The sequence below is a fragment of the Arabidopsis lyrata genome (genome assembly GCF_000004255.2).
Source record: "Arabidopsis lyrata subsp. lyrata unplaced genomic scaffold ARALYscaffold_1, whole genome shotgun sequence".
NCBI classification, from domain to species: Eukaryota; Viridiplantae; Streptophyta; class Magnoliopsida; order Brassicales; family Brassicaceae; genus Arabidopsis; species Arabidopsis lyrata.
The window spans coordinates 2,384,580-2,397,555 of record NW_003302555.1 but is presented as its reverse complement, the minus strand read 5'-3'; the positions used below and the strand labels follow the sequence as shown (position 1 = coordinate 2,397,555).

The 12,976-nt window shown below is 37.1% G+C and overlaps 2 protein-coding genes across 5 annotated transcripts; both read left to right on the top strand.

The window, feature by feature from the left end:
• Positions 1-2,018: 2,018 nt before the first annotated feature.
• LOC9328413 (anaphase-promoting complex subunit 5) lies at positions 2,019-10,721 on the top strand. Of its 4 annotated transcripts, none has more exons than XM_021013578.1 (20): positions 2,021-2,499; positions 2,797-2,956; positions 3,041-3,162; positions 3,545-3,779; positions 4,179-4,356; positions 4,447-4,531; positions 4,639-4,724; positions 4,911-5,040; positions 5,519-5,551; positions 5,851-6,099; positions 6,762-6,839; positions 6,930-7,192; positions 7,920-7,979; positions 8,126-8,193; positions 8,487-8,592; positions 9,003-9,144; positions 9,266-9,364; positions 9,670-9,934; positions 10,126-10,184; positions 10,380-10,721. In XM_021013578.1, the coding sequence occupies exons 1-20, from the start codon at positions 2,329-2,331 to the stop codon at positions 10,530-10,532; spliced, it is 2,742 nt and encodes a 913-aa protein (XP_020869237.1). In that variant the 5' UTR covers positions 2,021-2,328; the 3' UTR covers positions 10,533-10,721. The 4 variants fall into 4 exon arrangements, with proteins under 4 accessions (XP_020869238.1, XP_020869237.1, XP_002892351.1 ...); XM_002892305.2 differs by having other exon boundaries at positions 2,023-2,499; positions 10,117-10,184; positions 10,380-10,711; XM_021013579.1 differs by lacking the exon at positions 9,266-9,364 and having other exon boundaries at positions 2,019-2,499; positions 10,117-10,184.
• A 137-nt stretch (positions 10,722-10,858) lies between these two features.
• LOC9328412 (pentatricopeptide repeat-containing protein At1g06580) lies at positions 10,859-12,807 on the top strand. Its single transcript, XM_021013574.1, has one exon. The coding sequence runs from the start codon at positions 11,045-11,047 to the stop codon at positions 12,545-12,547; it is 1,503 nt and encodes a 500-aa protein (XP_020869233.1). The 5' UTR covers positions 10,859-11,044; the 3' UTR covers positions 12,548-12,807.
• Positions 12,808-12,976: the final 169 nt, after the last annotated feature.

The following is a 12,976-nucleotide window of genomic DNA, read 5'->3' as shown; positions in this document are numbered from 1 at the left end:
AGAAGTACATGTCATATTAAAATAAGGGCTATATTAATATCTATGCTTAGAAGACTTAAAAATTAGATTTGTACCATTAATAATTTAAAAATTAGAAAAATAGGAAAGAGAAAAAAATTAAAGCCATAACTATCCTTTTTATTTTGTTTTAATTACACATAATGTCATTGTCGAATACACTGTTCATTACCGGGTACTGTACACATGATACTGTTCATCAACTGTTTGACGACACTATTCATCTGAGATTGCCGATACTATTTATCACCGGATTGCATAAAACATTTTTGTGATTTGTGTGGATAACTATTTGATTAACGTGTTAACTAGTACAATATCGCGATAAATTCATATATTATGTGTTAAATGCATATTTATCGCGTTAAACCAGTTATCATATCATATAAATTAATGTAAAATATCAATTTTAAATTGTGAATTATAATTTACTTTATTCATCAAATACTTGGGTAAAAATATATATAAGTTAGGTGATTATCTATTAGGTTACCATGTTAACAACCGGGTTAAATCATAATGTATTGCGGTAACTTTATAAATATGTGATAAATTAATATTTATCGTGCTACCTCATTGATTATATCATATATAAGATATAACGAGTTATATATAGTATAGTATTTGTGTAGATAACTATTTAATTAACATGTTAACTAGTATAGTATCGTAATAGATTCATAAATTATGTGTTAACTATTTATTTACCTTGATATAAAACTACGGTAAATAGAATTGTGACGGGCTAATTTTTCATTTAGCAAAGTATCTCACCTTTTTCTAAATAATGTTCTATTACGAGAAAATTTTGATTGAAACGATTTCAACACTTTGAAAATCTGATTGATGACATCAATTGCGATGTTTTGTTACCAGAAAATTGTAGGCGGAGCCTTTGATGCACTGGATCTAATAAATCCCTCTCGCTCAACTCCGAATCAAACCGCGGTCTCGTCGTCACCATCGTCTTCCCTAACTCTCGACAAAGTGATAGTCGTCTGACATAAATTAGATGACGAACGGTTAGGACTGAGTGTGTTGGTTATCTCTGACGATCTACACCGCCGCTCGTTGGTTATGGAAATAAGCTACGGAAGTGGCCGGAACTCCAATCATCTTCATCGTCTCTATGTCCGGTAAACCAGCTCCGTCACAAGTGAATCACACAACTCTCCGATTTGCTTTTCCGGCCAACTTCTGATTTTAATATCTTTGTTTCGATTTTAGATTTATGTTGCCATTATATTATTGTCATGGTTTTGTGTCGTCGGAGAAACAAAAGAAAGAAGAAAAGACAACAGAAATATTAAAGGGGTAAAAGAGTCTAAAAGATGGTGAAATTAATATTTGCACAGTGAGCAACAGTGACCAATTGGTCAAACTAATTAATGAGTCGTCCATATTGATAATTCTCTTAAAATATTCACGTTTCCACGAGCGAAAAAAAAGAAATTAATAAACGGACAAGACAGATGCGGGGTATCGATCCCCGTACCTCTCGCATGCTAAGCGAGCGCTCTACCATCAACAGCTCATTTTGTCACGTTTATATAGAGTTTTGTTTTGTTTTTGTTTTTTTTTTTTTTTTTGGACAATAGAGTTTTGTTATCATTATTTTATTTTTGGCCATCAGCAAGACTTTTTAAAAAATTCAATGTATAGCCATCAAGCAACAATTATTTTGGAATGAGCCACCTTCATTTCTTATTATAATGTTATTCAAGTATTCGTATGTATGTATACTGACTATCGGAGCTTGGATTCTAGTTGGGATTACTTTTACGGTGGCTCTCGTGTCGTAATGTTTTGGAAGCCTTCGTCACTATCATGGTTAATGGTAAGTTGGCAACTACATGAGGGTTATCCTTTTGTCAAAAAAAAAGTAATAAATCTTTATTCGTAGTTTGCCCAAAAAATAAAATATTATTCGTTTTCTTAGTTTATTCAGCTTCTTTTATTTCTCACCTTTGGGCCTTGCACTTATCAAATCAAAGAAAAAAGAAACCTTTGGGCCTTGGCCTCTGGGTTATATACACATAACTCGACGGCGGTCAATACGATCCGATCGTCTACCGGCCTGAAATAACCGGTTCTCAAAGCTTGAATTTTTTTCTCTGTTTCTTCTTTTCAAAGTGCTCACTTTCCCGGTGTCTCTTTAGTCAAAATTTCAAAATAAATCATTAAAGTGCCCTAATCCCGGCTGCTCGTCGGAGGAAATATCCGGCGAGAGATTGAGCGACAGTTTGAATCCAAAGTGAGAGACAGTGTGAATCCAAAGTGAGAGAGTGAGTGTTTTAGCGACGGAGAGATATGGCCGGATTAACGAGAACGGCCGGTGCTTTTGCGGTAACTCCACACAAGATCTCCGTTTGCATTCTCCTCCAGATATACGCTCCTTCCGCTCAGATGTCTCTTCCTTTTCCTTTCTCTTCCGTTGCTCAGCACAACCGCCTCGGCCTCTACTTGCTCTCTCTCACCAAGGTTTCACTCTTCGATTTCTCTTGAATTGCAATATTATAGTTATTCGAGGTTTAATTAACCAATGTCTTTTGATTCTTGTGATTTTCCTGGCAAGTCTCGACGCTATGCTGTTGTGTCGAGTTTCTTTATTGCATTTCTTAGAGCTAATTTATGAGATTGAGTTCAGCAATGTCTGTTGTCCCGATTTCACGGCTCAAAGTTGAAGAAAATCTTGTAACTTATGTTGATTTCATGAGTGAGGTTTTGTGTGCTAACATTCTGTTCTTTTCCCTGACGAGATTGATATTCATGCTGCAGTCTTGCGATGATATATTTGAGCCGAAGCTGGAAGAGCTCATCAACCAGTTGAGGGAAGTTGGCGAAGAGATGGATGCGTGGCTTACTGACCATTTAACTAATAGATTTTCCGCTTTAGCTTCACCAGATGATCTATTAAATTTCTTTAATGACATGCGAGGTTAGCTACTCGCTTGCTTAAGGTCTGTTTTTCTTGTTTTCCATCATATTTGAATCTTATTAGTTATCATTTCTTTGCATGTAGGAATACTTGGGAGCCTTGATTCAGGAGTTGTGCAAGATGATCAGATTATTTTGGATCCCAACAGCAACTTGGGAATGTTTGTTCGTCGTTGCATTTTGGCATTCAACCTTTTATCGTTCGAGGTATTGAGCTTTTTACGTTTTTGTTATTCTTGTTTTATCTTCAGACTGAATAATACTACTATTATTCAACATGATGTTTAGTTTGAGGTTTTGCTTGAAGGATGCGGATTTGTTAGCTTAAACGTCAGCCACTTTATTGTGTCTAAACATCTATGTGAAGTTTGTTTGTTTCTTGACCTACTAAGATGGAGTACTTGTCTTGGCTAGATTTAAAATGTTGACGCATGTATAAGTACATGATAATATGAGATCTAATGACAGAACTCTGGCAGGTCTGGTTGAAGTGTAATATGTTCAGAATGAATATAGCGAACCTCTTGATTGCTGCAGAAACACATAAGTGAATGTTTGAAAGAACCGTCCATTTCATTGATATGTGCAGGGAGTTTGTCATCTTTTTTCAAGCATTGAAGATTACTGCAAAGAAGCCCATTCAAGCTCTGCTCAGTTTGATGCATCTAATAATAATTTGGAGTCATTAACACAATATGATCAGATGGATATGGAGAATTATGCAATGGATAAAGCAACTGAAGAAATAGAGTTTCAGAAAAGTGCTAGTGGAATTGTCCCTTTTCACCTTCATACACCAGAATCACTTTTCAAAGCGACAGAAGGTATCCCTTATGGTATTCACGCATTTTTGCTTAGAGAAAACTTAGAGTTTCTCAGAGTCTCAGGTGCAAGTAAATATTGAGGAAATAGAGTTTTATATTCATGATCAGGCTGCAATTTAAATGCCACTTTTCTCATATATGTTTTTGCTGATGCATTAGCATTAGTGGTTGGATCAAAGTTTTTATCCAAAGTCTTTTGAAGTGTTTGCATGAAGCTTTTTTAGATTTTTCTGTTTAAGAGTTAGGCTTCTGAAGATATTTCCTTAACGATTTACTCTAATCACATTAATTTGTCTCTTTTTTGTTTTTGTTTTTGTTTCATTCTTATGCTTTGACACTCACTTGTTTTGTAAGGATCCCGATGTTATAATAATGCACAGAACAAATGAAACATTGCAGGTTTGCTACATACTAGGAAGGAAACATTAAGAACCAGCAAGAAAGATACAGAAGCTACTCCAGTTGCTTGTGCCTCATCAAGTACACTTGAGGATACTCTGGTTGATGAGTCATTATTCCTTCGGACAAATTTGCAGATACAAGGCTTTTTAATGGAACAGGCCGATGCAATTGAAACGTAAAGCCTCTATTTCCTTAGTATCCAATATATTTCTGTCAAAAGTATTGCTAGTTTTTAAACTTCCATCCCCTTGTAATTTGATGACAGCCATGGAAGTTCAAGTTCATTCTCTTCAAGTTCCATTGAAAGTTTCCTTGAGCAGCTTCAGAATTTAGCCCCTGAATTGCATCGCGTAATGTCTTGCTTCTTTGTATTTTTCTTTGCAGTGAATTCAGAAGTTAATCACTCTTTGATTGCTTTGATATTTTTACATGTTATTTACGACATGCAATGATGCAGGTTCACTTTTTGCGTTACTTGAATAAACTTCACAGTGATGACTATTTTGCTGCTTTGGATAATCTCCTCCGTTACTTTGATTACAGGTAATCTGTAATTTTTGCTAATTTCTCTGTTTCCTAAAAATTTATGATGATAATAATATTACTGCCGAAAGCTTTTGTTGTTTGCATGCGACTCCTGTAAATATTCAGTTGTGTTGGCCTGTTAGATATTTGGCACTAGGAACTTCGTTTAAAACATGAGCTGATCCATGATCCATTGCCTTAAAGTGCAGGGACTGAGGGATTTGATCTTGTGCCTCCTTCAACTGGTTGCAGCATGTATGGAAGGTACGAGATTGCTTTGCTATGTTTGGGAATGATGCATTTCCGCTTTGGGCATCCTAATCTGGCTCTAGAGGTGAGCATTCATTCTCCCGATAGCTTATATAGCTAAAGAATTGTTCTTGATCTTTAAAATCCTCCCTGGATAGACCAAATTGTAAATCGGATAGTTTTTTGGGCTGTTGGTGAGGCTTATAATAAGAGATGCCCATTTGTGATGTATCTTGAGTGAGTCCTCACACTATTCTTCACCTTCGAAATTTTACTTTTAGAAAGTTGAAAATTTACCCATGCAAGCAATGATGTGTTTGAGGTGGGGCAGACTTAATGCAAAATTTGTGCTTGAAGGTTCTCCTTTTTATGGTTTCTATGCCTTGGTACATCCGTCAAAACACTTGTGAGCAATGTTTATGTAAAGTGTAAACAAAGATGCAACATTTAACCTTCACGCCGCTCACGGTGAATTGAGTGACTATAGGATTTGCTATCAACTTCATATTTATAGTCTTATCATTGTTTGGTTTGCTCATAATATGGTTTCTTTTCAACCACAGGTTTTAACAGAAGCTGTGCGTGTATCACAGCAGGTATATTCTCACTTTACCCATAGCTAGAAGCATCAGACATATTTTGCAGTTTTTAGATGATGTTTGAACGCTGCTGAAAGGATATATGTGACTTACTGATTTTTAGGGTGCTCATGTGGCAGTGCAGTCTTAGCAGATATGAAATTTGTTGTATGCGGTACATGTTAGAAGGATCACATCTCTATTGTTTGACTTCAAATGCAGTTACATGAGCAACACTAAACCTTACATTGTTTGAAGATACGTTTGGTCAAGCTGTAATTCATTTATGGTATTTAAATTTTTTGTTGATTCTGCAGCTTAGTAACGATACTTGTCTAGCATATACGCTAGCAGCAATGAGCAACTTGTTATCAGAAATGGGCATTGCAAGTACCACCTGTGTTCTCGGGTCCTCGTACTCACCCGTCACTAGCACTGCGTCTTCATTATCTGTACAACAAAGAGTGTACATACTTTTGAAAGAGTCTTTGAGGAGAGCTGACAGTCTAAAGTTAAGACGCTTAGTGGCTTCTAATCATCTTGCAATGGCTAAATTTGAGTTGATGGTAAGGTCTTTACTTAGCTGTGATGAACATAGTTTTTTCCTTATTTATTTAGATATATCTCTATCTGTCCTGAGAATCTGTGGTATGATTTTTCATTTAGAACCTTGTGTGTCCCTCACATCTTTTGATGCACAAAGAACCCGTGAATTATCACTGTGCTCTCAACAATTAGAGAAGTTCTTTATAGAACTCGAAAATGTAAACATGTGGGGGAAATATATATAGAAGAGTTTGTGACGTAGCTCATGAGAAAAAGAAAACACAAAAGAAAAGGGATGAAGCACATAGGATAGAATAGATAGATAGGAAGAAGCTGGAGCAATTAATGTTTTTTCTTTGTTTCCATAGAAAATGATTTCAGCGTCTCAATTTTTTCTAATGAGAAAATATATGATGTGTTATAGAGAAAGGAAATCACCAATTTGCCTTTGGCATGTGTCTCTATTTCATATTTGTCTTTGTTTTTTCCTGTAAAGTAGACATACAAAGCTTGAATTTGCACGAACTTGTACACTCAAATTATCTGTTTGATTTGTTTGTGCTGCTAGCCCTATATGTAGGGCATTGCCAAGTAATGTCAACTAAGTAGAGAAAATCCATATATTCTTTTTTCTAATCTTTCATATACGCCAAATCAGAATAGTTATTTTGTTGTAATACAGCATGTGCAAAGGCCTCTACTGTCATTTGGTCCCAAAGCTTCTACGCATCACAAAACTTGTCCAGTTAGTGTCTGCAAGGTACTGATATACCACCCAACTATTTTGACTAAAGTGAAATATTCACATCTCCATTTGAGGTCTAATCAGTTCTTGAATAAACCATGGCAGGAAATAAGACTAGGGGCACACCTAATCAGCGACTTTTCTTCTGAAAGCTCTACAATGACAATTGATGGTTCTCTAAGCTCGGCTTGGCTTAAAGACTTGCAAAAACCATGGGGTCCACCTGTGATTTCCCAGGACTCTGGTTCTAGAAAAAGTTCGACATTTTTCCAGTTCTGTGATCATTTAGTCTCAATTCCTGGATCTGTGGCACACTTAATAGGTGCTTCATATTTACTCCGGGCTACTTCATGGGAGTTATTTGGCAGGTAAGATTGATATCGGGTTTCGGTTTGAAGATGATTGTTACTTAGAAAGTTCCCCTGCATAATTTTCTGAGTGTTGACCAGCATTGTAACTAGTGAAGAATTGTTTATTGCAAGTTTGATGTAGGCATTTTTTTGCACGCAATTTCCGTATACCTCTGTTGTTTCAGTTGTTTGATAGGTGCAGCATATTCCCATTCAGTTGTGTCTTAGAAAGAAGTGGAAAATTGTGAGGATATTACTTGATTGTGAAATTGCTTGTTTTGACCTTGAAATTGTGTAAACTACTAGTGTATGAGTCTCCCTCGTGTAGTCCACTATAAGCTGAAATATGCTAATATATAAGTTACTAAGTTAGAACTCCATAGCATTGTCTTCATGTTGCTTTTGATGCTTCCAGTACCCATCCAGGAGATGAAATCATGATCGTCTCACTTATCTCCACTTGCTGTTACTTTATCTGTGTTTCCATCCTTATTATATTTTCTTATTCCTGGGAGGGTGTTTTTCACTCATCTTGTCACAGTTTCTTCCATCTCATTTGAAAGCTTATGCATTTCACTTTAAGTAAGATAACTAGAAATTCCATAGTTTAATTTCTCACTGATCAAACCCTTAATGTTGATGAACTCATTACTCATACAGTTTCTTCTTTGCTGACCTTGCCTTTCTACTAATTATATGAACTTGAAGATTTTCTGTAATTTATTAATTCATTTGCTTTTGTTAGCGCTCCTATGGCTCGGATGAATACCTTGGTGTATGCAACTTTATTCGGTGACTCTTCTAGGTAATTTCCTTGAAATATATCATTTTCCTGTTCTACTCTCAGTCCCTCTCTCTGTCTCTCCCTCACCCTTTCTAGCTCTTTTTTCTTTCGAAAACAGTCTCTTACATTCGTTTTGAGTGATTTTGATCTATTTCTTGCATCTACAGTTCATCTGACGCAGAGTTAGCATACTTGAAGCTCATTCAACATTTGGCACTATATAAAGGATACAAAGGTTAGAATCTGTGCACAAGGTCATGCACACCTTGTTATACCTGCCTCAGTATTTCAAGTCACAAATAAACCTATACAAAGAACCTTGATGATCCTTCGCAATAAATATTATAGCTTTCAGTAGAATGAATAAGAAGGCCATGTCAGCGTAAAAAAGTCAGAACTTTCTGCTATTTTTTCTGATCATGTTTATATGTTGCTGCTTCTTCTACATGCAGGGTATTTATTTAGATCTTGCTTCATGGTTTTTCTTTTCCTATGTTGACCTGTTTTCTGAAACCAATGCTTTTCTAGATGCCTTTGCTGCTCTTAAGATCGCAGAGGAAAAGTTCTTAACCGTATCAAAATCAAAAATATTGTTGCTCAAGTTGCAGCTACTACATGAGCGTGCCTTGCATTGGTAAGGTTCCTAGTCTCCCATGTAAAACATGCACTCCTCATGTTATATACCGTTTCTTGGTCCCAATTAACCTCATGATTACGAGAAAGGAAGGGGGTTTCTAATCAACTGTTCCTCCCCCACAAGTAACTCCGTGCCGGAGTTTCACTATTTTACAGCACTGATGAATTCTAAATAAAATGCTTTTGTTTGATATTTTGCTTAAGCAACCTCATAAAACCCACAAAGTTGATGTAATATCTGCCCTCTGTGGTCACTTACTGTATGGTTTTAAGGGTTATATAGATAGATTCAAATGCTTTGAAACAGTATTAAATTCATTGGGGTATAAAATATGAACAGAGGCTTCCTATTGTACTGGAATCGTTAATATCTTAAGTCAGCTGTTCTAACTTTGTTAAATCCATTAGTGGGAATCTACAACTAGCTCAACGAATATGTAATGAGCTAGGAGGCTTGGCATCAACAGCCATGGGTGTAGACATGGAGCTGAAAGTAGAAGCAAGTCTTCGTGAAGCTCGGACTTTGCTTGCAGCAAAACAGTATAGCCAGGTTTGTAAAAAAATTCGTATTGACCATTTGTTTTAAGTCCATGTGATATCTATAATTTCAGGCCATGTGCTATGAAATGTGAACGTATCTTCATTTTGCTTTGGTACTACGTTCTCTACAGGCAGCAAATGTGGCACACTCCCTCTTCTGCACATGTCACAAATTCAATTTGCAAATCGAAAAGGCGTCTGTTCTTCTTCTGCTCGCAGAGATCCATAAGGTAAGACATGGCTACAAGAAATTACTAGCTTGAGAGCACATTGATTGGAAACTGATATTTCATTGAAAATTTGTTCCGCCATACCAAATTGCAATAGAAACAGTTTTTTTTTAATTTCTGGATTTTTTTTCCCGTCCCCATGCATACATAGCTTAACATCCATGTATATGTTCTGAATGTGCTCTTTCTTTGCTGATTGGTCTTAGACTACATCGAAAAGTGTCGTACTATGGTATTATTTTCAAATTTTTTATTGGTTTTCTGACTGGACTTCATCTTTCGCTTCCCCCGTTTTTGGTTTTCAGAAGTCAGGAAATGCGGTCCTGGGTCTTCCATATGCGCTGGCAAGCATCTCGTTTTGCCAGTCATTCAACTTGGATCTTCTCAAAGCATCAGCTACTCTCACACTGGCCGAGCTGTGGCTTGGTCTTGGATCAGATCATGCTAAACGAGCATTAGACCTTTTGCATGGGGCTTTCCCTATGATTCTTGGCCATGGAGGTTTGGAGTTGCGTGCTCGAGCTTACATCTCTGAAGCAAACTGCTATCTTTCTGATCCAAGTTTTTCAGGTAGCTTTTGTTGTCCTATACTGCTTGACTATAGTTCATGTGTCGTAGTTGGAATATCGAACAGTCATTGTCTCAGCCTAAGCGAGGATGTTCAGAACATAATGAATAGAATCTGACTGTTATGGATAAAGGTTTATCTTGCTCATTGCGAGTTTCTAATTTGTTTTTACTGTTGTTACCAGTTTCCACAGATTCTGACACTGTCCTGGATTCTCTCAGGCAAGCTTCAGATGAGCTTCAAGCTTTGGAGGTAACTTGTGTCAATAAGAGTGCTATGTATCTTTTTGTTCAGAAACAAACCTGAGCTATACGCTTAAGAGATGCTATGTTGCTTTTGATTCAAAAATAAAACGGAACTCTTATAATTAGGTTCAGCTTCCTTTAGCTCATCATAACCAAAAAAAATTGGATCTTAGTTCACTTAGTAGTTGTGTTTATTGTGCAGTACCATGAACTGGCGGCGGAAGCTTCATACTTAATGGCGATGGTATATGACAAGCTTGGGCAGCTTGATGAGAGGGAAGAAGCTGCGTCTTTGTTTAAGATGCATATCATAGCTCTCGAGAACCCTCAAGATGTCGAACAGAACATGGCTTGAGATGTTATTTAATAAGCTTATTGTGCAAAGCTTGTAACTTAAGTTGTAATCATGTTGTTTAGCAAGACTCGTTCTAATGTTCCGAATTTTGTCAAGATTGTAACCTTGTATAACTTCTCTAAAATGTAGGACACTGAGGAAGTCATCAAAGATAATTTGAGAAACTTTTGCAAGTGAAATTTGACTTAATGTCTCTTTCTTTGTGTGAAAATGAAACAAGATTGTGAATAAATACAGAATCGCATATATCCATCATGAACAGCATTATCAAGTACTCACTCATGTGAAACAACAGACTGAGATTACACTACTAATGACAAATTGACAATTAAGGAAACCCAATTTGTCAAACGTCGTCGTTTTGGAATGAAACAGTAGCTAAAACCCTCTCTGTTGAACTTAACGGGAACGGGTAATCAGATCCCTCCCTGCTCGCCGGAGCACTACTCGGCGTCTTCTTCGGATCTTCTTTTAGGGTTCATCCAGGAACTAGATTGTCAAAATTTCGTCGGATGCGGAGATCGATTTTGATTGTGATTGCGTTAACGGCGAAGGGGTTTCTTCATCGGCATCTTCTGGAGAAAGGTAATCCTGTAACTGCTCTCTCATTAAACGTGTGCAATTTCGGAGCTTTTTCTGGTGGCAGTGATTACCGAGAGAGATTGAGAAGTGGGCTTCACTCTATTAAGTTTAACGATGCACTTACTTTGTTCTGTGACATGGCTGAGTCTCGTCCCCTCCCTTCCATTGTTGATTTCAGTAGATTATTGGTTGCCATTGCTAAGCTGAAGAAGTATGAAGCTGTGATCTCTCTCTTTCGGCATATAGAGATTTTGGGAATTTCACATGATCTCTATAGCTTCAGTACTTTAATCGATTGCTTCTGTCGATGCTCTCGACTCTCTCTTGCTCTGTCATGTCTGGGAAAGATGATGAAGCTTGGTTTTGAGCCCAGCATTGTTACATTTGGCTCTCTGGTGAATGGATTCTGTCACGTAAATAGAATTCAGGAGGCCATGTCTCTGGTTGATCAAATCGTGGGATTGGGATATGAACCTAATGTTGTAATCTACAACACTATCATTGATAGTCTTTGCGAAAACCGACAAGTGGATACTGCGCTGGACGTTTTGAACCATATGGAAAAAATGGGAATTAGACCGGATGTTATTACCTACAACTCTCTCATTACTCGCCTTTTCCATTCTGGTAAATGGGGCGTCTCTGCTCGAATACTGAGTGATATGATGAGGATGGGAATCCACCCGGATGTAATCACTTTCAGTGCTATGATCGATGTGTTTGGGAAAGAGGGGCAGCTTTTAGAGGCTAAAAAACAGTACGACGAGATGATTCAAAGGTCAGTTGACCCTAATATAGTCACATACAATTCACTGATCAACGGGCTTTGCATTCACGGTCTTCTAGATGAAGCCAAAAAAGTGCTTAATTTTATGGTAAGTAAAGGTTTCTTCCCCAATGCAGTGACTTATAATACTCTCGTAAATGGATATTGCAAGTCCAAGAGGGTAGATGATGCGATGAAAATCTTGTGCGTAATGTCGCATGACGGAGTGGATGGTGACACATTCACTTACAACACTCTTTACCAGGGTTACTGTCAAGCGGGCCAATTTAATGCTGCCGAAAAGGTTTTAGCTCGGATGGTTTCTTGTGGGGTGCTTCCCGATATTTATACCTTTAACATGTTGCTAGACGGTCTGTGTGAGCATGGAAAAATAGAAAAAGCATTGGTGAAATTGGAGGATTTACAAAAGAGTGAAACAGTTGTTGGTATTATTACATATAATATTATCATCAAAGGGATGTGCAAGGCTAATAAGGTGGAAGATGCTTGGTATTTATTTTGCAGTCTCGCTCTAAAAGGGGTAAGTCCTGATGTTATAACGTACACTACAATGATGATAGGCTTGCGTAGGAAAAGACTATGGCTTGAAGCGCATGAGCTGTATAGAAAAATGAAAAAAGATGATGGGCTTATGCCAATTAAGTAGACGTATAAAAGAGGTAAATAGTAAATTGGACAAACTTTAACCTAGGAGGCGTGATGGATTTAATCACATTTAGGGTGGGAATGAGAGGATACGGTGTCAACTCTCATGGCATTTTGTAGATTGATTTGGTTTGGACATGTGAAGAGTTGAAGCTGGAGTGTTCGGCCATTAGCACTAGATGTTGCAAGTGTAGTTTTGTACATACATGTAAAGGTTGTTTCTTTCATAAGCACATTTGCTGCCATAGAAGCTGATATTGATTTAGCATGTTGTATTCTGTAACTTTAGAATTTAACTTTCTACAGTAACATTGTCATATGCAATTAGGCAAACGAAGATTCGACCAAACGGGTCATTACATATACAAAGTATGAGAAGATTGTCATTAACAGATAAAAAAGATTACATTAGTGGTTCAGTCTTTTACAA

Excerpts from the sequence above, each read along its gene's own strand:
- LOC9328413 (XM_002892305.2), top strand. The coding sequence starts at position 2,329 with ATGGCCGGATTAACGAGAACGGCCGGTGCTTTTGCGGTAACTCCACAC. Across the intron at positions 3,163-3,544 it reads TCAACCTTTTATCGTTCGAG|GGAGTTTGTCATCTTTTTTC; the intron begins GTATTGAGCTTT and ends TGATATGTGCAG. Across the intron at positions 8,593-9,002 it reads CATGAGCGTGCCTTGCATTG|TGGGAATCTACAACTAGCTC; the intron begins GTAAGGTTCCTA and ends TAAATCCATTAG.
- LOC9328412 (XM_021013574.1), top strand. The coding sequence starts at position 11,045 with ATGCGGAGATCGATTTTGATTGTGATTGCGTTAACGGCGAAGGGGTTT.